Here is a 21,911-nt window from a genome sequence, read left to right on the forward strand (position 1 = left end):
AAGAAATATATCATTGTATTCACAGTTGTGTCTTCTTTTTTAACCTCTTATTAAACAATTTTGAGTCCAAGTTCAGCTCATCAATAGTGTGCTTCGACTTTACTTAAGGCTGGGCAAAAATGCTACTCACCACACATCTGCCACAACTGTATTTTGAAACTTTTCTCCTGATGTCAGTGTTCATCTTTACCAGGATATAATCTTAGAACTGTTTGTCAATTTTGCCTTTCTCCAGTTCCAGATTATTCTCCTTTTGACTGTCTCTTCAAGGGTTCACAAAATCCAGGTGGATTGGCATTATTTTAATTTTTTATTTTACCTTGTTTTATTTAATTTAATTTATTTATTTAAAATTATTTCATTTAAATTTTTTAATTTTTAATTTATTATTATTTTAAAGTAATATTTTACTTTCTTGACACCTATGCCCTCATGTCTGCTGATTCATTAAGAATGATAGCAGCACCATGTTATAGGGATTGATGGGAACCCAATGGTTGGAAACAATTCAATGAATCTTTATAGCAATCCTTTAAGAACCATCAGGGACAACATCTGGGCATAGATTTTGGGGGTGGGGGTGGAGAATACAGTTTTATAAACTCCTGGTGGTGATATGAAGGACCTATGTAAATTAGTTATAATTGTATTAGAGTCAGTCATGTATCTGTTGATCTTTTCATATGATACAAAGTAAGTTTCCCCCACAAATTCATGAAAGTGTATGTTTTCAGTCTTTTTTTTAATGCTTATAGCCATTCCAAAGTAAACTTTTTCTTCATCACTTTCACGTACATTGTTATGAATATTTTTTTTCCACTTATCACCAATTTATTTCTTTCAGCCAGACTTGGTCTCTATAGAAAGAGAAATGTTAAGACCATTATTAAAAACAGTACTGTAGTCCCCCCTTATCCATGGTTTCCGTTACCTATGGTCAATTAGTCGAGAGGCAGATGTTCCTCAGAAGGTCAATATAGTAGCTTAATGCTATGTCACAATGTTTATGTCATTCACTTCACTTCACATTTTATCATCTTATACCATAACAAGAACAAGAAAGATTAGTATATCCTGAAGGATCAGGATGAGGTGTTTTGAGAGAGAGAGAGAAAGAGAGAGAGAGACCACATTCACATAACTTTTATATAGTACATTATTAAAGTTGTTCTATTTAATTATTGTTGTTGTTAATCTCTTACTGTGCCTAATTATAAATTAGACTTTATCATAGATATGTATGTATAGGAAAAAAATAGTTAAATATAGGATTCAGCACTATCCAGGGTTTCAGGCAACCACTGGGGGTCTTGGAACATATCCCCTGTGGATAAGTGGGGGACTACTATATAAGTCATGTGGTTTAACTGTATTCTCATTTTTAATATTAGTTATTTTGTTTAATTATTGTTTTTTTATTATGTTAGTCACCATACAGTATGTCATTAGTTTTTTGATGTAGTGTTCTAATTATTCTCAATTCATTTCTATTTTTCCATTTTTTGCTTTTCTTTTTTATTTAAAATCAATTAGTTAACATAGAATGTATTATTAGTTTCAAAGGTAGAATTCAGGGATTTTTCAGTTGCAAAAAACACCCATTGCTCATTACATCAAGTACCCTCCTTAATGCTCATCCCCCAGTTACCCTTACCTCTCCCTCCTACCCTCCAACAACCCTCAATTTGTTTCCTAGAGTTAAGAGTCTCTTATGGTTTGTCTCCTTCTTTGATTTCATCCCATTTTATTTTTCCTTTCCTTTCTCTGTGTTCATCTGTTTTGTTTCTTAAATTCCACAAATGAGTGAAATCATATGATATTTGGCTTAGCATAATACCCTCTAGTTCTATCCACATCATTGCAAATAACAAGAATTCATTATTTTTGATGGCTCAGTAATATTCCATTATATATATATATACCACATCTTCTTATCCATTCATCCGTTGATGGGTATCTGGCAGAAATTTCCATTTTTTTAATATGTTTAAAAACATGTCTCATTCCAGTACTGCTTTAACTAAAGAAAAATTACTTTGCTCCCTGCAAGATGTTCATTAATTATAAAGAGAAAAATAGTAACTTTATAATAAAGAAAACTGGCAGAAATCTCCTTAATCAAATGCTCAAAGTTAACATAATGAGTAAGGGAAAAAAAATCAGAATCTTGTGCCTCCTGACATGTGTACTGAGAAAAACAATATCACTTCCATGAGAATCTTGCCAAAAAATGCATAATTTGAATCTAGTCATGAGGAAACATTAGATAGACCCAAATTAAAGGACATTCTACAAAGTGGCTGCTCTGTATTCTTTAAAAATGTCAAACTCAGAGCACCTGGTTGGCTCAATCCGTTGAGCGACCAACTCTTGATTTTGACTCAGATCATGATTTCAGGGTCATGAGATCAAGCCCTGCGTCAATCTCTACACTCAGCGGAGATATTGCATGAGAATCTCCCTGCCCCGCCCAGCTCTTTCTCTCTCAAATAAATAAATCTTTAAAAAAAGTCAAAGTTATAAAAGACAAAGAAACTGTTCAGACTAAGAAGACAAGCCAACTAAACACGACGTATGAGTGGGATCTTCTTTTTTTGTAAAGAACGTGATGAGAATAATTTGTGGAATTTGAAAAGGATCTATACTATTAAATCATCTTTAATTTCCTAATTTTGATAGGTATATTGTATTTATATATAATAATATCCTTATTTTGGGGAAATATATATATTTACTATATGTTTATATACATATAACTTTTTATATATGTATTTACTATTGTATGTGCGTTAGAGAGGGTGGGGGGCAGATAGAAAGGGAAAGCAAATGTGGCTATGTAAAATGTTAACAGTTGAGGAATTTGGGTGAAGGGTATATGGGAAATTTTGGTACTCTTCTCACAACGTTTCTGTAAGTCTGAAATTATGTCCAAAAAAGTTTAAAAATTCCTTTTCATTGAATTAACAGGTGGTTAGGTATTTACCATGCAGAGTATTGGATTGGATTGCAGTAGTTACTAAAATACAGAATATACAGTCCCTCCCTGTAAGTAACTGAAAGCTAGGCAAGTTTTTTTCCTACAGACAAAAGGCTATCTGACTGTAGTAGAAATGTCACAGTCTAAAAAAAAAAGTACCTTTTATATTTATCAAAGGAGGTCTTTATTATGCCTCCTCTGGTAGGGGAAATGAAGCATTGCATTAAGTATGTCAGAATATCTACAGTTCTTTTCTTATGATGATTTTCATTGTGGAGAAAATTGCCTGTCTCTCTCATATTTGACTCTTCATCTTGTTCAGGAGTTACTGGCATTGAACCCAGCGGTTTATTTGCCTCTTCCCATCTTCGGTGTTCTGGGGCTCTCAGTACCACTCTTTGTAATAAAGGCTTTTACGAGAATCGTTTTTTATGTTACCAGGTATTTGTGTAAAACCCTGGAGCAGACATGAAAACTTTTCATTTGCACACACTGTTGATCTTTGAATGACTTTTAATTTGGGGGAGATTTATTTCTATATTGTCTTTCACTTATATGTTCCCTTTAATGCCCATTTTGAAGAGGAAACACAAAGCATTGTTTTCTCTACATCATTTCCCCCTGTTGGGTTGGCCATCACCAATTCCAACAATTCCGAACTCAGAAGACCCAAGAAACACCAAAGGCTGCAACCACACACCAGAATTTCTCTCTGTAGAATACATTTTGTGACTATTTACCCAGGAAAGGGCTGTTTCTTTTCCTGTGTTTCCTGTGCTTCAGGAGGGAGTATTATTGATGGGCTGGGGGAAACAGAGAATTTAGATTCCATTTTTTCCCCCTGGATCTTTGCTATAGTCTGAACATTGGAGTCCCCTCAAATTCCTACATTGAGAACCTAATGCTTGTGGTTGAGAGTAACTTTGTAGGGCCTTTGGGAGGTGATTGGGTCGTGAAGGTGGAGCCCTTATGAATGGGATTAGTGCCCTTGTCAAAGAGGCCCCATGGAGCTAGCTTGTCCCTTCCACCATACAAAGATAAAGTAAGAAGTCTGTAACCAGGGAAGGAACCAGACTAGGTAGTTATTAAACAGCATATATTTATTTTCACAGTTCTGGAAATAAATATATGCTGTTTAATGACTACCTAGTCCGGTATTGTGTTAGAGCAGCCTGAATGGACTAAAACAATCTCTGACAGTGACCAGCAATACTTTCCCTCACCCCTAGAAGTACAGAATGACATCATTTCTGCCTGACTGACTACTTGAAATTATATTGATGTTTTGTGGGGGATGGGTGGGGAGAAGTTTCTTGTGTGCCAAGTACACAAGAACAACTATGAAAAAAGTTCAATGTGTCCTAGGAAAAACGAAATTAAATTCTAAGTGTGTCTTTTGTTAGCCTTTCAGTAAATAACATGACCACTCCCTTACATCAGCTTTAGGAATAACTGCACTGCCTCAGAGTGGTGTCTGTTTGTATTAGCTGAGAGACTTCTGATGCTGTTATCAGACCAGCGATCAGAGGATAAGCTGTATCCCACACCATTTAGCAGTAAAAAAAATCCTATTTCGAGGTAGAGAAGGAAGAGATCAGGGCAGCAAATTCATGAATGCTTCCTATTGGGGGAAATATTTAGGCAAAGTAGTGCCTCTTAATTATATTGGTGATATATGACTTCTAGAATTGCTAGCTCGATATTCACCTTCATTTGGCAGAACCGTGTAAGTAGTCTCCATTCCAGCATGAATGTGGTCAGTCACATGACAGTGGAGTAACCAGATTCCAGGTGTCCTTGGAAACATTTCTAGAGTTTGGTATGTCCCAGGGAAAACGTCAAAGACATCAGAAGTATAAATGCCCCTGTGCTTAATTAGAAAAATGACAAATATTATATAATGTTTATTGTATGTGAGAGTTCATTCAAATAATTTTTCATTGGCCAGCTCAGAGATATTCAAAAAGTGGATGAATATGTTAAAAAGAGAGAGAGAGAGGGAGAGAGACCGTGCACATTTGTATGTCCATATGAACAGTGAGGTATGTTGTCTTGGTACTGCTGAGTGCCTAGCAGGATGGGCCACGAAGTACGTATGAAGGGAAGATGTGAGGAGAGTGCACTCACCCATTTGGATCATGTGGCACCTCTTACACTTCAACTTCAGTTTGCCTTTTATCGTTGCACTTGAGTTACACAACAGAATTTAGCTGTGCCTCATTTCAGTCCTAATCTTACTTTTGCTGAACCTTATCTAGATTAGCTGGTCTGTGAAGCTTTATGGCAGGGAGGGTAATGCTGGGAGCAGGAAAGGAGGCCCAGGGAGAAACCAGAACCTGAGGCAGTTCAGGTAGAGGCTAGACTAGACACAGAGTACTTGTGGGGAGCGGGGTGGTATTTCTGCAAGGACAGAATTGAAAGTCCCCTAAGAGTATAACATCTGTGTAAACCAAGATACAGACAGCAAAATGGCCTTTTCTGCAATGGGCTTTGTGGTAGTTTCTGAATTTTTTACATTAACTCAAAGGTAAGAAAGAGAGCTTTTGACTCCTGCTGAAATCACCATTGGCTGAGAAGCAGAAGTAGCCTCGAGATCTTGGGACCGATCAGTTGCCTTACACCAAAATGATAAACTTGTTCACTTTAGGCCATTTCAGGATTCAGAAGTTAGAACAGGTAAAAGTTATAATAAAGTCTTGGCTCTACCCTCTGATCCATCGTATGGACATTCCCACCCTCTCTGCTAATGAGTCTATTCACATGCCTCGCCCAGCAAATATGTGAGCAGAACTCCACAAAAACCCACTAAAAATCCAATGAAGAGCCCAGTGTGTAACAAAGGTTGGTGACAACAATTGAAATTGCTGCATGGCACACTCTTTGGAAATAATTTAGTAGTCTCTTGAAACTTTTTTTTCATAAGTCTCTCTAAGGAAATATTTTCTTCATTTGTGTTAAAACACTTTACAATAGGGCAAGAATAATGACAGTGGATACTCTTACCTGATACCCAAAGCTGTGGCCATGAAAGTGTACTGAATGCAAGTCTATTTCATTGCCCATTCCCATCAGGTACCAGTTGACTTCATCTCCCACGTGCATCGTGAGGCCTTGCAGGTTCCCAAACATTCTTCCATTAATAGCTGGGGAAATCACATGATTTTTTTAAATTATTTTTCATGATATTTTAAGTCAGTAGCTATTTCACTGACAATATGATTACTAGGTTAATGTATGGGACCTTTTTGAGGTAATAGAAGTTATTTCACTACAGACGGGGAAATGAATACTTTCAGGTCAATAAAGTCGCACTTCTTTTCTAGTCATTTAGCACCAAAATCCATAATCCTAAGTGTGAATTTAAAAGGGAATGAGACGTGGGAACAGGGAGAGAAGTTAATAAGTGGCTTTTGCTTTGAACAGAATTCTAACTCACATACAGAGTAAGGCAGAACTGGTTTCTTATAAAATGAATAGTCTCCAAACTAATTTCATTTGAAGGAAGAAAAGGGGGAATTTAGGGTTAAAATAATGTCTCATACCATGCATTTTATTGCTTTCTATGAATTCCTCATCATCTTTGTTTACTTTCTCAGGGTGTTCAGAGTATGTTTTGATGTTGTCATCTATGTACCAGGATTCATTTTCATCAAAAACAAAAAACAGAAGGGAAAATTCCAGTTTTCTTATGGGATTGAATACTTTCATGTAATGTCTCCGGCAAACAATCAGCGGGCCAATTAATCCACTATAAAGATCCTGAAAACAAGCAAAAACATCAGTGATCCTTGCGATAAAGTCAGCATTTCAGACAACTGGGACCTTGGGAATTTTAGAAGGACCAATTTAAGTCACAGACTTTGCCTAATGTGGTGCTGTCAGGTCAGTCACCTCCACTTACAGATAAGTTGGACTAATGGTGAATGGTAGGTAGGTTGAATGGGTGATGCTGAAGAAACAGAAGTACGCGCAGAAGCCAAATATTAGCTCAGCTAATGAACAGCAATGTGAAAGAACCCCATGGGTGGTGTTGGATTGCCTATGCCATAAATTGAGCGCTATACCTCAATTCATCTCTCAAAATCCAGAGATGAATCAAACAAAGCCTGTGCCCTCCAGGAACTTAGTCTAGTAGCGAAAACAGAGGATGGAAGAAATGAATCATTTGTGGCGATGGAGGTTCATAAAGTGCAAATGGACACAGAGGAGGAAGACAACAATTGATAAATCTATGAGACGTTTGGTTTGGGGGTGTCAGTAATGGCCGATTAGGTCTGGAAGGCCTTCAAACTCTATCATGTTCAGCAACTTTAGATTTTATCTTGTGGGTCATAGGGAGCCATTGAAAAATTGAACATGGCATGGCAACATATTTGCATTTTAGACCAGTCGTCCTGGTGGTGAGTGAAGGAAGGATTGAAGGAGGAAGAGACTGGATCCTGGGGGCCATTGCAGTAGTTAGGCAAATTACAATGACCCGATCTGTGGAGATAGAAGGAATAGACTGAATTATATGTAGGTGGGTAGACTGCCTATGTGAGCCAAGGGGAAGAACTAGATACTTCATACCCAGGGTTCCAGCTTGAACAAATGAGTAGATTTGGAACTTGTGGTATTGCTATAGGAAAGACAAGAGGGGAGATGGATGTCAATTCCATGTTAGAGTGGCTGGTTTCCAGTGCTGGTGGGAGATGCTTGTGGAGATGTTCAGTAGGCTGATACATAGCTAGGTCTAGAGTTTAGGAGAGAGGTTTGGACTCGAGATTTAATTCTACAAATGAATCTATGAACAAGTTTTGATTTGCAGTTGTTGAGTGTTTTGTTGGCTTTGAAATATTCAATCAAATAGCTTTAGTTGTGCTAGATTGACTACTGAGATCAACACTTCTATTATCGGTAATAGAGCTCTGAAATCATGTACCTCAGTTCTTTGGGTTTAATGTATTTTTATGTCAAAAAGGAAATAAAATAACTGCATTAATATTTAATTCTATGTTACCCACAATCAGAAGTCATAGGGTTAACACAGTTACAACTTTATCCTTAAAAAGAAACAAACCAGAAAAATGAAACCAAAGTGAATTGTAGGAAAGCTTCCTTTCCTGGGATTTTAAGATCAAATTGGATCACAAGAAAACTCTAATTTCATCTTCCTTCAACTGTGCGTCTAATTTGGGGGTTTTCACAAAACACAAATGATTTAAAGTTTACCTTAACTTGATCCACAGTTGAATAGTAAGCCCACGGAATACAAGCAGAATCCTTTATTCCAGCTCCAGATCTTTCTGGTATCTTCCATATGTAAGTGCGAATTTCACCTGAATTGATCAAGTGTTAATGTATCTGATTATATTTGGTATATATTTGGTATATAAATATATACTGAGTCTTAAGAACTAGTGACCTAAAAACTGGAAATGTCAAGGTAATTAGTGTTAAAAAGCAGTAGAGCTCTAAATTGTTTTTAGGAATTTAGTCTTAAGACAAACTCTAAGACATACTTTTAGATCTTCTTTGTCAGTCAGGGATTAACTAGCCATATACACACACACACACATATAATACCACCAAGCCAGAACCTGGCAATACCAATATCACAATTTGAAGGAACTTTAGAACAGATCTTTTTTTAGCTTTAAGTCTGTTCCTATAAAATACTCTTCAACCATCAAGTGATTTCCCCCAGTGCAACACGTTCCCCCAGCATCCTCTGTGTTTGTACCTGCATGCCGTGTGTCATTCCCTAGGTTTCACTTTGGCCTTCCTTTTCTCCTTTTTCACCATTATCCCTAATGATTCCACAATTCCTGGTGCAGAGCCATTAGCTCATGGGAACTTATGGGTCACTGACTTGTCCCAATCTGTTATACCACACACAGCTCTGTCACATACGGGACACTACCACACCCTAGACCTTGACACTTTGAAGATAGCCAGTTGCTCTACCCTCCTAACTTGCCAAGGCCTTGACCTTCTTCCCTGTGCTCTGGGCTCTTCTCCAGGCTGATCTCTGCTTCCAGTTACCTCAGGGGTTCCTATCCAGCTCCTCACCAGACCTTGACTTGTGTGGTCTGTTTGTGTGGCCTCTTAACCATCCACTCCCTTTATGTAGACCTCACTGTTACATATTCATACTTTCAGACTTTCATTAGCCAGAGTCTGGCCAGCCTTTTCTAGGGAATCAAACAGGACAGGAGGGATAGTCTCAAGAGATGTGGTAGACTTTTTCTTTTTTCCTCAAGTCCTCCATCTTACCCACCCCTGCATCATCACCTTTTTTCTAAGCAAAACCTTTCACTGAGAATATAGAACACAGATTCACCACCTGAACTTATCATCTTTTCATCTACACTCTTAAAATCCCATCAGCCAAAAAATAATGTTTCCTTTTCTTCTCCATTCTCCAACCTGCTCTGCTACCCATGGTGGCTGCCCAAAAGCCTGGCGCTGTCCTTGACTCTCCTTCCCTAATGCTCCCTAATGCTTCATTTTTCAGCAGGGGCTGTTAGCTCCACCTTTAAAATACAACCAGAATATGACAACTTACCACCTCAGCTGCTTCCACCCTGGTCCAAGTCTCATTTTTTTAAAACTCATATTATTGCAGTAGTCCTCTAACTGATCCTTGATTCTGCCCTTGTCTTCCGAAGTCACTTAACCCACATGTCAGCCGGAAGAGGACTTCACAGAGTATTCATCAGATCATCACTCTCCAGCTCAAGCCCTCACATGGTTACTAGTATAAAATCTGAGGTTCTGACTACGGCCTCTAAGGTTCCCTTTCCTCCTCCTGCATCCAGCCCCCTGCCCTCCCTGGATCTCATCTCACATTCTGTCCCCTGTTTGCTCTGCTCTAGCCTCTAGCCTCCTTGCTCTTCCCATCTCAGGGCCTGGAATGCTCTTCCCCCATAACTCCCTGTAGCTCATGACTTACCATTTAGGTGTCTTCACCAGTGGCGCCTCCTCAAAGAAGCCCTCCTGATCACCCTACTTAAAACAGTGCTCTTGTTACTTCCTCTCTCTCATTCACTTTAATCTTTTCCATAGCACCTTTTATACATTGATACTATGTATATTTATCTCTTTTGAAAGAATAGGAGAGTCACAAGGACAGGGCTTTTTATTTCTAATCCCCTGAATTCACACAACCAACTTTATAGTGTAATTTATTTTTTCTCACCCATTTTTTTCTCACTTGCCAAATTTGGGAACTGCTAAATTACTAAGAAATAGCCCTTTCCTAGAAGCCAACTTTACAACTGAAAGAAGAAAAAATATAGTTTTTAATTAAAATAAGTGTATTTAACCTCTTCCAGCTTTTGCACTGTGTTAACTGAAGTTATTGTGTTTCCAGTACATGCCAGATATTGGGCTAGAATTGGGGAGTTTAAAATTCCATGGGGTGGTCTCTGCCCTTAGGACCGTGCCTTCAGCTACCGGCATGGAAGCATTCAACCACACACAGTATGCAGTAAATGCTGTGTGGGTGTGGAGAGATCATCTCTGCTCATTCCACCTTGAGTATTTGCAGATACAGTACTCACAGATGTTTTCCTTACAGTTCTGTGCATCCCTCTCTCGTTCTCTCCCTCTCTCTCTTTCTCCCTTCCCTTCCTTTCCCTTTCCTTGTATGTGCATGGAGGCGTACACACAGATACACCCCCCAGCATGCCCTCTTTTTTAAAAAAAATTTTAAATTTTTTAAAGATTTTACTTATTTGAGAGAGAGGGGGGGAGAAAGAGGGAGAGCACAAGCTGGGGAGTGGGGATGCCAGAGGGAGAGGGAGAAGCAGACTCTCCACTGAGCAGGGAACTCGACAGGGGGGCCGATCCCAGGACCCTGAGATCATCACCTGAGCTGAAGGCATACTCAACCGACTGAGCCACCCAGGCGCCCCCCTGCATGCTGTCTTAACCACCTCTTTCTTCACTTCCTTAAGACACTCATTTGGAAGGAATACCTCTCTGATAACAGTCATTTGTGGGAAGCCTGTAAAGTCTATTAAAATGCCACCCCCCACTCCTCCCACCCCCCCGCCATGAGTACCTGGTAAAGTTGGAGTAACTGTAGAACTCTCTGTTTTCACCCCATGGGCATGTATTGAGTAGGGCCTTGTGGCCATGTTTTTAAAGATAATTTTAACTATGTCTCCAACATCTGCATGAAGTTGTGGACCTGGCAAGAGCAAAAAAGAAGAGTGGCTTATATACCTATCAGATAAGAAGTTCTAACTCAGTAATAGAAGCAAAGATCAGGTAACTTTCTTAGCATGAAGGCAGGAGTCATACTAAATTGCCAAATTGCTTCATACTAAACTACTCTTGGATTTACACCTGGTCTCAGAGGATTCAGAATAAAAACACTAGGAATGGTTGCCTCCAGAAATGGAAACCAGGGGTGCATTTCTCATCAAGAGTCCTACAGGATGTTTTGGCCTGAAAGTCCCTTGTAGGGCAATGGCCTAATCCTGCTGAGTCAGCTATGACCCTACCCTGACCAAGAGTCATTGGGCAGCACTTGCTCTCATTTCTCTGCATTTGGACTTCCAGACCTTCTTGAGTGTGAATTTGTGGCAGTACAGCATTTGGAAGGGTGGGTGGCACCACCCCTCCCATTTCTACCTTCTTCTGTAGCCAATCTTAGCTAGTCTGCTGCTAAGAATTTCCACAACCCAGTAACAATGCCATTCTCCCTTGGGCGTCTTATTTCAGGGGCTGAGGAGAACACGCCCCACGGTATCCTGTTAGTATGGAAATATGGTGGGGTTGGGAGTGATGTCCCCTGCACTTGATGATTTTCCAGAAAATTCCCAAGACAACTGTTGGTCAAGTTCTTAGACATTCTCTCTTAAAAGGATTCCTGAAAAATCAAAAGCAACTTTTCCCATGCCTTGTGTATGGTAACAATGTTTTCTTTCTTCATTTCCTTGTCTATGTGTACATTTTTTTTCTCTTGGAGTTAACTACTAGATGGCAATTTAAAAAAAAACCTAATAACTATGATTTGGGAGCTGGAAGAGAGGTGGAATAACAGAGAGAATCTGATGAAGATTTTCGTTAGAAAATAATTTCTAGGAATTTCACCAAAATTCACAGACATCATTTTGATGAACACCAGATACATATAATTTCACTAGCATATGGGATAACACATTGTTTTTGAGGAAAATAAGCAATATTTTTGAAATATTTTTAGAAAATACAGGCTTCTCATTTTTATTACGGAACTTTTATTTTTATTTGAATACCTTGGACTGTGAACTGGGAAATTAAACCCTTGGACGCATAGCTACCCCACACCCGATGATTAGAGTACCTAGAATTCCCAGATGTTCTTCTTCAGCATTTCTCTCCATGGAAACTCTGAACGTGCTGTCGGTGTATTGCCGATACACAACTTTCTTGTATTTGGAGCCTATGTAGAATTCTTCCTTATCTAAAAATGCATTTGAAACACTTCAAAAAAACAATACACACACGAAGGTTAGTAACTGTCTTAATGAAAGTGGAAACCGAGTTAAAATTTTTGACTAAAAACACAGTTTTCATTTAAGTAATTATGCAAATTTTTAATAGCATTCCCGTATTCCAGCAAGAAAGAGTAAGACTTTGAAACTAGATAGGCATGGTAGAAAGTGCTGACTCTTCCACTAGCTAAAATGATCTCCAGCTAGTCATTGCCTGGTTGACCCTCAGGTTCCTCACCCCCAAAATGAGGTATGAGATGAGATGATCTTTAAAATTTCTCTCTAGCCCTAAAATTCTGAGCCCAGATTTCATCTGTGAAGGGTTCTCTGTTCCTGCAGTATTTTTGGTTTATAAGAGTTGAAATGGCCCAGTGTTTTCAACCACTCCTTTTATCTTAAGTTTGCAATGACTCCTCATGGCCCCTGTAGACTTTTTCTTTTTAAAGATTTTTATTTATTTATTTTAGCAAGAGAGACAGAGGGAGATTGCAAGCAGGGAAGGTACAGAGGGAGAGGGTGAGACAGAATCCCAAACAGACTGCCCACCGAGCACAGAGCTTGAAGTAGGGCTCGATCCCAGGACGCTGAGATCATGACCTGAGCCAAAATCAAGAGTCAAGAGTTGCTCAACTAACTGAGCCACCCTGAAGCCCCAACTCTTGCAGCCTTCTGACTATTTTACTCCTGTCACTTGAAATAACCTTTCACTACTTTATACTGCAAACATACTCCCCATTAGTCAGTCAAACTAACCAGCTAACATTTGCTTAGCTATAGGTTACCAGAGATGTTGGGCACCCCAGATCCGAACACATGTCTGATCTCTCAAATCATATCCGTGAAAGCTTAGTGCATGATGTGTGAGATGATGGAGGGAAGAGTGGTTGAAAAAGTCTTCACGAAGTGTCTGGTGATACTGCTCAACGTGCAGTTTCCAAAGCTCCAATAATGATCCTTTACTTACACTTATTCACAATGAAGTTATTTTTTACATTTCTATAATGTTCATGTTGTTGGTAGTTTTGAAGCGTATTTTCCTATGACTTCTTAGAGGACATAGACCATGTCTACTATACCGCCCTCAAGAATTTAAAATATTCTTCACACATAATGGTTCTAAGAAGGTAAAAGAATAGATTACTGAACCGATAAGGAACTCACTGAAGGAAAAATAAGAAAAGCAGCAAATGGCTGATAAGGAAATAATATTTAAGGTTTGAATTTAGGCATTGATTTTTGTTTAAGTTTGACAATCAATAGCAAGATAAGGACACGTGAGCATAAGAAGACAATCCAACAGAAAAGAAAGAAAGAGCGACTACAAAGAATCAAATGAGATAGATGGAAATTTTCCTGTGAGAAAAATGCCAGAACAGAAATTAATGAGGAAAGGTTCCTGGGAGGCATTCTGCTATGGTTCTGTTGTTACAGTTTAATGCAACTGTTCGTGTTTCTAAAATTTAACATAACTCTTAATTCTCCGAAAGAGAAAACTAAAAAAAAATTGGGAATCCGAGTCTAGAGATTTACTTTTGTTCTTGTAAGTGATGCAGCTCCCGTTCCCATTCCCTGCTTGGGGAATAATCCCATTCCACCTCTACTGCTGCGATGTAGTAGGTCCTGTGTGACAGGTAGAAGCTTGGATCGTCAGACTGTCCCCTGCATTTGTTCACAGTGTATTTCTGCTTCATGCCTCCTGTGTAGTGATCAGTTGTTAGGCATTCAACATCAAAAGTCCCTGGAATGGTAAATAAGAAAGCGTGTTACTCCTTTGCTCAGCACCTTCTATGGTTCTTCAGCTCACTCAGGATCAACACGTGGCTCAGGTGGATGATCACCTCAGCTACCATTCAACTCTATTCCAGTCACAGAGGCTTCTTTGCTGTTCTTAGAACAGGTCAAGTGTGTGCCTGCCTCAGGGCCTTTGCCCTTGCTGTTTCCTTTTCCTGGATGATCACATCAGCTACCACTCATACTGTTCCAGACACAGAAGCTTCTTTGCTGTTCTTAGAATAGGTCAAGTGTGTGCCTGCCTCAGGGCCTCTGCCCTTGCTGTTTCCTCTGCCTGGAATACTCCTCCCCAAAATATCCACATAGCTTATGTCCTCACTTTATTCAAGCTTCTTGTTAATTGTCATCATCTCAAAGAATTATTATCCACCTTCCCCCATCAGTCACAAGCCACTTTTTCTGCCTTATTTTTCTTGATAACATTTATAACCACTTGATTTTATATATATATATTTATATACATTTATATATAAAAATATACTTGCTTCTTGTCTGTCTCCCTGCATTAGAATTTCCACTTCACAAGAAAAGGCACTTTATGGCTTTTGTTGACTGTTGTATTTACACTTGTCTAATGAATGAAGGAAGAGGTGACACTGGACTTGTCTTACGTTGTAGTGGTATATGATGAACCAGATAAAGCCTGAAGCAAGTCAGTGTGTTTTACATTTCGGTTAAAGTTCTTTCTTTCTTGTTTCAGTTTGTCTTACTTGTTCAGAACCAGGCCACAGGTATCTCTGAGGCTGCACGGCTATCATTCTAACCTGGGACACTCAAACACAAACAGCCAACAAGCCAACAATACATGAAGGCTACAGAGAGATTACCAAAAGTCTAACTGCAGAGCTGTTAGAGAAGTCATTCCCTTTCTAGTCTGATTTGCCAGCTATCGTTAAAAGGAACATAACAAGAAAACATCCCAAGGACTCTATAACGTGGAAATGGGAAAAACCACAGTCTGCTCTTCACTTGTCACTCCCTCCCTTCCCCTCAGCAGCAGGTAACGGACTTATCTGCCACACGCTTAGCTAACAGTAGCCCAGACATGCTCTTCAAGGGAGGAAAGGGCACACACTTGGGGGCTTGGGGAAGGGATGAGTTGATCACCCAACCCAGCTTTTTAAGCCAAAATGACATGAATCCATTTAGCGGAGACTTGTCTTGGCTTTAAAGAAATGTACCTTCAGTATCGGGCTGCATAAGGAGTGTAACACTTGTTTGAGGGAAGAGGTTTGCTGTGTCTCTTCTTTCTCCTTTTGACAGATACGTGTTTCCTGTGAAGTAAATCCCGTGTACATCAGCCTCATTTCCAGCACTGAATAAGTACCACATGACTGAATCTCCTTGGCACATGTTGAGACCAGGCTGACTCCCATACATGAAGCCATTCATGGCTGTAAAAGTCGGGAAATAATATTTTGAAAGTGATTTATCGTATGTCCTCCTACGTGACAACCTCCCAGATTTTCCAGAGCCAACTTCGTTGATCTAATTTTTGAAAGACCCATTCATGCTGCCCCAACCCGTTATGCATCAGGAGTGTCTCTGCAACCCCTTGCTGTACCCAGCACCCTCAGAACATCCCTGGCTAGAAGGGGAAGAGCTGACGGCAGAGTTCTTGAAGTTCTGCAATGTTCTTCCCAGCTAACCATTTCTTAGTTCTCTCAAGAGTTGGATTTGTGAGGACCTAAATGAATGAATAATAACAGCTATTCCTGGGCACTGCAGACTGGGAATGTGTTTGTTGCTCTGGATGGAAAATTGTCTGATTCATCTTGAATAACAGGGAAGAGTGAATGCAGGAAGTTTTCTTTCACTGCTCTTACTAATAGGTAATAATCTTGACTTCTCCAAAATGCAAAAATGCGAACTCAAAAAAAATATTATCATGATTGTGACCAGTATTGATTCAATTAAAAAAGCAACATAAGTTTTTAACACAACTTTACATTTGTTTCTTCTTACTATGGTGATTTTCACATGTAGTCCATTAGCAGTGTGGGCATTCTGAACAATTAGTTCACTGTCTCTAAACCTCTAGAATTATTCTGGGAACGAAAAAGAAAATCTGATGCTAGGTTTCAATTAAATAAGAATTTCTGGAGGTTGCCCTGAGCATTTAAAAAACAATTTTAACAGTTCTAATAAAACTCCTAGGGGAATTCTAATTTGTAGTCAAGGGTGAGATTCATTAAAGTTCATTGACAATAGAGGCCACATCTTTCTTTCTTTTGAATAATAAAATGAGGCTGTCGCTATTAAACCACAGATGAGAAAAGCATCTAATCCAATAGTTCTCAAATTTAGGCATATTACAACGATGTAGAAGGTTTTGTTACATAGAGATTGCTGGCCTCACCCATAAAGTTTCTGATCCAGTAAGTAGGAGTTGGGGCCCCAGAATTTGCATTTCTAACAAGTCCCTGGGTCATGCTAAAGCTGCTGATCCAGGGACCACATTTTAAGGACCAGGTATCTAATTGATAGATTTTATGTTTTATTATTCTAGATTAAGCAAGATGAAAAATAATTGACTGATACCTTAAATATTAATATTACCCTCAGAGTTGTATTTAATCATTTGTTGAAAATTAATCAATGGGCAAAGTAATTAGCATTTTGGTTTCATTAAAAATATTACATGGGCCGTACTGAAATAACTTAATATTGGCAGGTGATGCATACTCACAGTGCATCTTATTAGATTCCTGAAAATCTTCATCTTCCTTATTCACCAGATGAGGGGCGGTTGTAAACATTCTAATATTCTCGTCCAGGAGTAAACTTTCATTCTCATCAAATACGGTGGGAAACAGGTAGAACTCTTTGTTTACATTTTTCTGTAAATTGAGACAAGAATAATGATGTGAAGATAAGACAAGTGAAGCAGAAAGACTTAGCACACAGTACTATTTGGGCACAAATTCACCAAAAGAAGGAAGAAGTTTCCATTCCTCTTTGTAGATGGGGCTCATGGAATAGTCCAGTTGATTGCCAGAGTTTTCATTCCTATCTTTGTAGTAGGTTTTTGATTCAACATGATCTAAGTCTCTTTCTGCACCTACACCTTCTGACTCCTCTCCACACCTTCCTGCTAGCTCTGCCCATACCACTGAACACACCAAAAACAGTGACTAAAATAGGGGGAAAAGGTGCCTGTGCCAAAAATTGGGGAAAGTGTCATCTGCATTCATGAAAACTTGAAGAACTTCTGTAAGGCAGAGCAGGGGAAGCAGATAGAGGGAGAAATAGTCTGTCAAAAAAAAAAAAAAAAAAAAAAAAAGCCTTCTGACTGAGGAGGACCAGGAATCCACACAATCTCTAGTCATGTGAACAAACATTCTCACTTTGTCTCTCGCTGTCCCTAGTGAAACATAAACGAGCAGAAGTGCTATTTGGTCTATGGAATATGTCAGTAGTTCAGAAGAAGGCAATCAGTCCAAGAAATCAAAACATATGAGCCCCTGAAAACTAGATACTCCCTCAAAGAAAAGTTTAGAGATTATTGCACATCTTTTTTCTGAGATAATTTTTTTCAGATGAAAAATACGATTATCAAATTTTTAAAAACCAACAAAAGCAGAGACCTGAAGGTTAGATCTTATAGAAAACTGAATCCTTGATGGGGATAATTTTTAAAAAAAAATTTTTATTTATTTGAAAGACAGAGAGAGTTGAGGGAGAGGGAGAGGGAGAAAAAGTCTCAAGCAGACTCTGCACTGAACATGAAGCCTGATGTAGGACCTGATCCCATGACCCTGAGATTATGACCTGAGCTGAAACCAAGAAACTGACAACTAACTGACTGCACCATCCTGGTGCCCCTGTGATGGGTATAATTTTAAGAAAGTTCCCATAAATCGGAAGAAACGATTAAAAGATGAAAAATACATACATAGTAATGGTTTCAGAAAGAGAGACATTTTAAAAGGGGGAAAAGCAATGATAATAATAGTGGAAATGTTTACCACCAGAAACAGAAAATTCAGATTCAAAAGCTTCACTGAAAACAAGGCAAAAGTAGTCATAGAGATCTATGCTTAAAAATTGTCTGGCAAAATTTCTGAATTTCAGACATAAACAAATTTCTACAATAAGTGATTTTAAAAATGTTATCACAAACACTGAACTTCTCTAGTACAATAAATGTCAGAAGAAGATGGAGTAGCATTTATGTTTTTGAAGGGAAAAAATTATGATACAGAAATTCTATGCCTAGCAAAGAACAACAAAAATACATTCTTACATGTGTAGGGATTGTAATAGAGGACTGCTACATTCACTTGTATTCTGATCTATAGAGAAAACTTCAGTGAAATGTGTATAGGCCATATTTTCCAATCATAATGCAACAAAACTAAAAAGTACTAATAAAGGGAAAAAAGTTAATAAAATTAAAAAATCACATTTGATCCTAATAACTCTTAGAGAGGAAGCAAACATGAATTTCTAAATATTTAGTAAGCAATGTCCATGACAACAAGGCATAATGCATGGGTTACACTAAACATAAAAACTGAGAGTCTGAAATACTTATATTTTTTAAATTTTTTTAGAGAGAGAGCACAACAAACATGTGTGCACGGGGTGGGGAAAGGGAGGGGTAGTAGGAGAGAGAGAAAATCTTTTTTTAAAAATATTTTATTTATTTATTTGACAGAGAGAGAGAGAGAGGGAATACAAACAGGGGGCGTGGAAGAGGGAGAAGCAGGCTTCCCACTGAGTAGGGAGCCCAATGGGGGGCTTAATCCCAGGACCCCGGGATCATGACTGGAGCCAAAGAAAGATGCTTAATGACTGAGCCACCCAGGTTCCCCACAGAGAGAGAATCTTAAGCAGGCTGCTCTCCCAGTGTGGAGCCTGACACAGGACTCGATCTCATGACCCTGATATCATGATCTGAGCTGAAATCAAGAGTTGACGCTTAGCCAACTGAGCCACCCAGGCACCCCTGAAATACTTTTTATTTAAAGTAAAACCAAATAAAAATAAATGTTTGTAAATATCTGAAAATTTTAGAAAAGTAAAATGAAAAAAGGAGAAAAGAATTAATACAGGCAAAAGAGAAACTGTTTAATAAATTAGAGCACAAATTTGAATGGCTAAACCTAAAAATGTATTATTTGAAAAGACCGATGAAATATCCAAATCTCTGGCAAGTCTAATTAAAAAAAAAAAAAAGAGATAACCCAAATATACCACAATAAAACGGAGAAAAGAATATAACCACATGTATGGGGAAGGAACAAAAGATCATTATGTACAATAAGTGTGATAAGCAGACTTAGAGGAAGGTACCTGAATAGACCAATATCCATAGGTGAAATGAAAATGTGATTAAAACACATAAAGAAAGAAACCCTAACTACTTCTTTTTAAAAGTCACACAGTTAAAATAATTTTACAGACAATCTCTTTCAAATCTCTAAGAAGCAGATGATTCCTATCTATTTAAACAGTTCCAAAGTATGCAAATCTTCCCAATTTACTTAAATCTTCTGAATTCATTTAATGAAGATAGTAAAACCATCATTTAATACTTAAAAAAGCACACACAAAATCTAAAATAATATCGCTTACAGCTTAAATGAGAAATTCTAAATAAAACACTATCAAGTTCAACACAGAAATATATTGAAAAAAAAAATTAAAAAGCCACAGTGCTCATACCACCAGCATTTTTCAATCTAGATCTAGAACAAACAATCCTAAAATCTGTATGGAACCACAAAAGACCCCAAATAGCCAAAGCAACCCTGATCAAGAAAAGCAAAGCTGGAGGCATCACAATTCCAGACTTAAAGCTTTTATTACAAAGCTGTAATCATCAAGACAGTATTGTACTGGCAAAAAAATAAAAATAAAACAAACAAACAAACAAACAAAAAAAAAACAGACACATAGATCAATAGAACAGAATAGAAAACCCGGAAATGTATCCACGACTATACAGTCAAGTAATCTTCAACAAAGCAGGAGAGAATATCCAGTGGATAAAAGTCCCTTCAAGAAATGGTATTGGGAAAACTGGAGAGCAACATGTGGAAGAATGAAATTTGGCCACTTTCTTACACCATACACAAAAAAAATAAATTCAAAAATGGATGAAAGACCTAAATGTGAGACAGGAAACCATCAAAATCCTAGAGGAGAATATAGACAACAACCCCTCTGACATTGGCCACAGAAGCTTTTTACAAGAAAGACATGTCTCTAAAAGCAAGGGAAACAAAAGCAAACATGAACTATTGGGACTTCATCAAGATAAAAAGTTTCTGCACAGAGAAGGAAACAATCAACAAAACAGCAACCTAAAGAATGGGAAAAGATATTTGCAAATGACATATCTTATAAATCTATAAAGAACTTATGAAATTCAACACCCAAAAAACAAATAATCCAGTTAAGAAATGGGCAAAAGACATGAACAGACGTTTTTCCAAAGAAGATATAGAGATGGCTAAGAGACACTTGAAAAGACCCTCAACATCATTCATCACCAGGGAAATACAAACCAAACCACAATGAGATCCCACCTCACAACTGTCAGTATGGCTAAAATCAACAACACAAGAAACAACAGGTGTTGACAAGGATACGGAGAAAGGGGAACCCTCTTACACTGCTGGTGGTAATACAAACTGGTGCAGTCACTCTGGAAAACAGTATGGAGGTTCCTCAAAAAGTTAAAAATAGAACTACTCTTCTATTCAGCAACTGAACTACTAGATGTTTACCCAAATGATATAAAAATACAGATTCAAAGGGGTATGTGCACCCCAGTGTTTATAGCAGCATTATCAATGATAGCCAAACTATGGAAAGAGCTCACTTGTCCATCAACAGATGTATGGATCAAGAAGAGGTTGTATATATATATATATATATATGAATAATACTCAGCCATTAAAAGAATGAAATCTTGCCGTTTGCAATGATGTGGGTGGAACTAGAGGGTATTATCCTAAGTGAAATGAGTCAGTCAGAGAAAGACAAATGCCATATGACTTCCTCACATGTGGAATTTAAGAAACAAAACATATGAACATATGGGAGGAGCTAAATAGAGAGGGAAAGAAACCATAAGAGACTCTATAGAGCAAACTGAGAGTTGCTGGAGGGAGGTGGGCGGGGGATGAGCTAGAAGGATGATGGGTATTAAGGAGGGCACTTGTTACGATGAACACTGAGTGTTGTTAAAAGTGACAAACCACTGAATTCTATTCCTGAAACTAATATTGCCCGTATGTTAACTAACTAGAGTTTAAATGAAAATTTGCAAACAAACCAAAAAATTCACAGTGTTCAAGTAATGTTTTTCCTGAGAAGGGCAAGACTGGTTCAACATTAAGAAATACTTAATGTATTTCATCATGCTTACACTTCAAAGGAAAAAAGATATATAACAATTTTTTAAATAAAAATGCTTTAAATAAAAAATTTTAAATAAAATTACACATTTGGCCCTAGCTATTCCCTTCACTTTCTCCGAGATCTTTGCAAGGCTTCCTCCTTGAAATTTAGATCTCACCTCAAATATTACATCCACCTTATCTAAACTAGAATTTCTGTTCACTATTACATTACCCTAAGTAGAAATTCCATGTTCATGGATAGGAAGACTCAATACTGCCAAGCTGTCACTTCTTCCCAATTCAATCTATAGATTCAATGCA

General features: G+C 38.1%; 1 protein-coding gene across 3 annotated transcripts in view; it reads right to left on the reverse strand.

Annotated features, from left to right (window-relative positions):
* Positions 1–21,911, reverse strand: part of CP (ceruloplasmin) — a 57,389-nt gene that overhangs the window by 10,274 nt on the left and 25,204 nt on the right. For 2 of the 3 annotated variants that reach the window (XM_032852450.1, XM_032852451.1), the window contains exons 10-18: positions 16,925–17,075; positions 15,417–15,629; positions 13,975–14,182; positions 12,294–12,433; positions 11,025–11,153; positions 8,189–8,295; positions 6,520–6,736; positions 5,981–6,120; positions 4,685–4,847 (exon numbers count right to left, since the gene is read on the reverse strand). In XM_032852450.1, the coding sequence (XP_032708341.1) occupies positions 4,685–4,847; positions 5,981–6,120; positions 6,520–6,736; positions 8,189–8,295; positions 11,025–11,153; positions 12,294–12,433; positions 13,975–14,182; positions 15,417–15,629; positions 16,925–17,075 (1,468 nt within the window). Of the gene's footprint in view, positions 1–734; positions 858–4,684; positions 4,848–5,980; positions 6,121–6,519; positions 6,737–8,188; positions 8,296–11,024; positions 11,154–12,293; positions 12,434–13,974; positions 14,183–15,416; positions 15,630–16,924; positions 17,076–21,911 lie in introns of those variants that run through there. The other variant, XM_032852452.1, reaches the window with a different exon arrangement.

This window comes from Lontra canadensis, unplaced genomic scaffold (genome assembly GCF_010015895.1).
Source record: "Lontra canadensis isolate GAN:19392208 unplaced genomic scaffold, GSC_riverotter_1.0 scaffold6, whole genome shotgun sequence".
NCBI lineage: Eukaryota > Metazoa > Chordata > Mammalia > Carnivora > Mustelidae > Lontra > Lontra canadensis.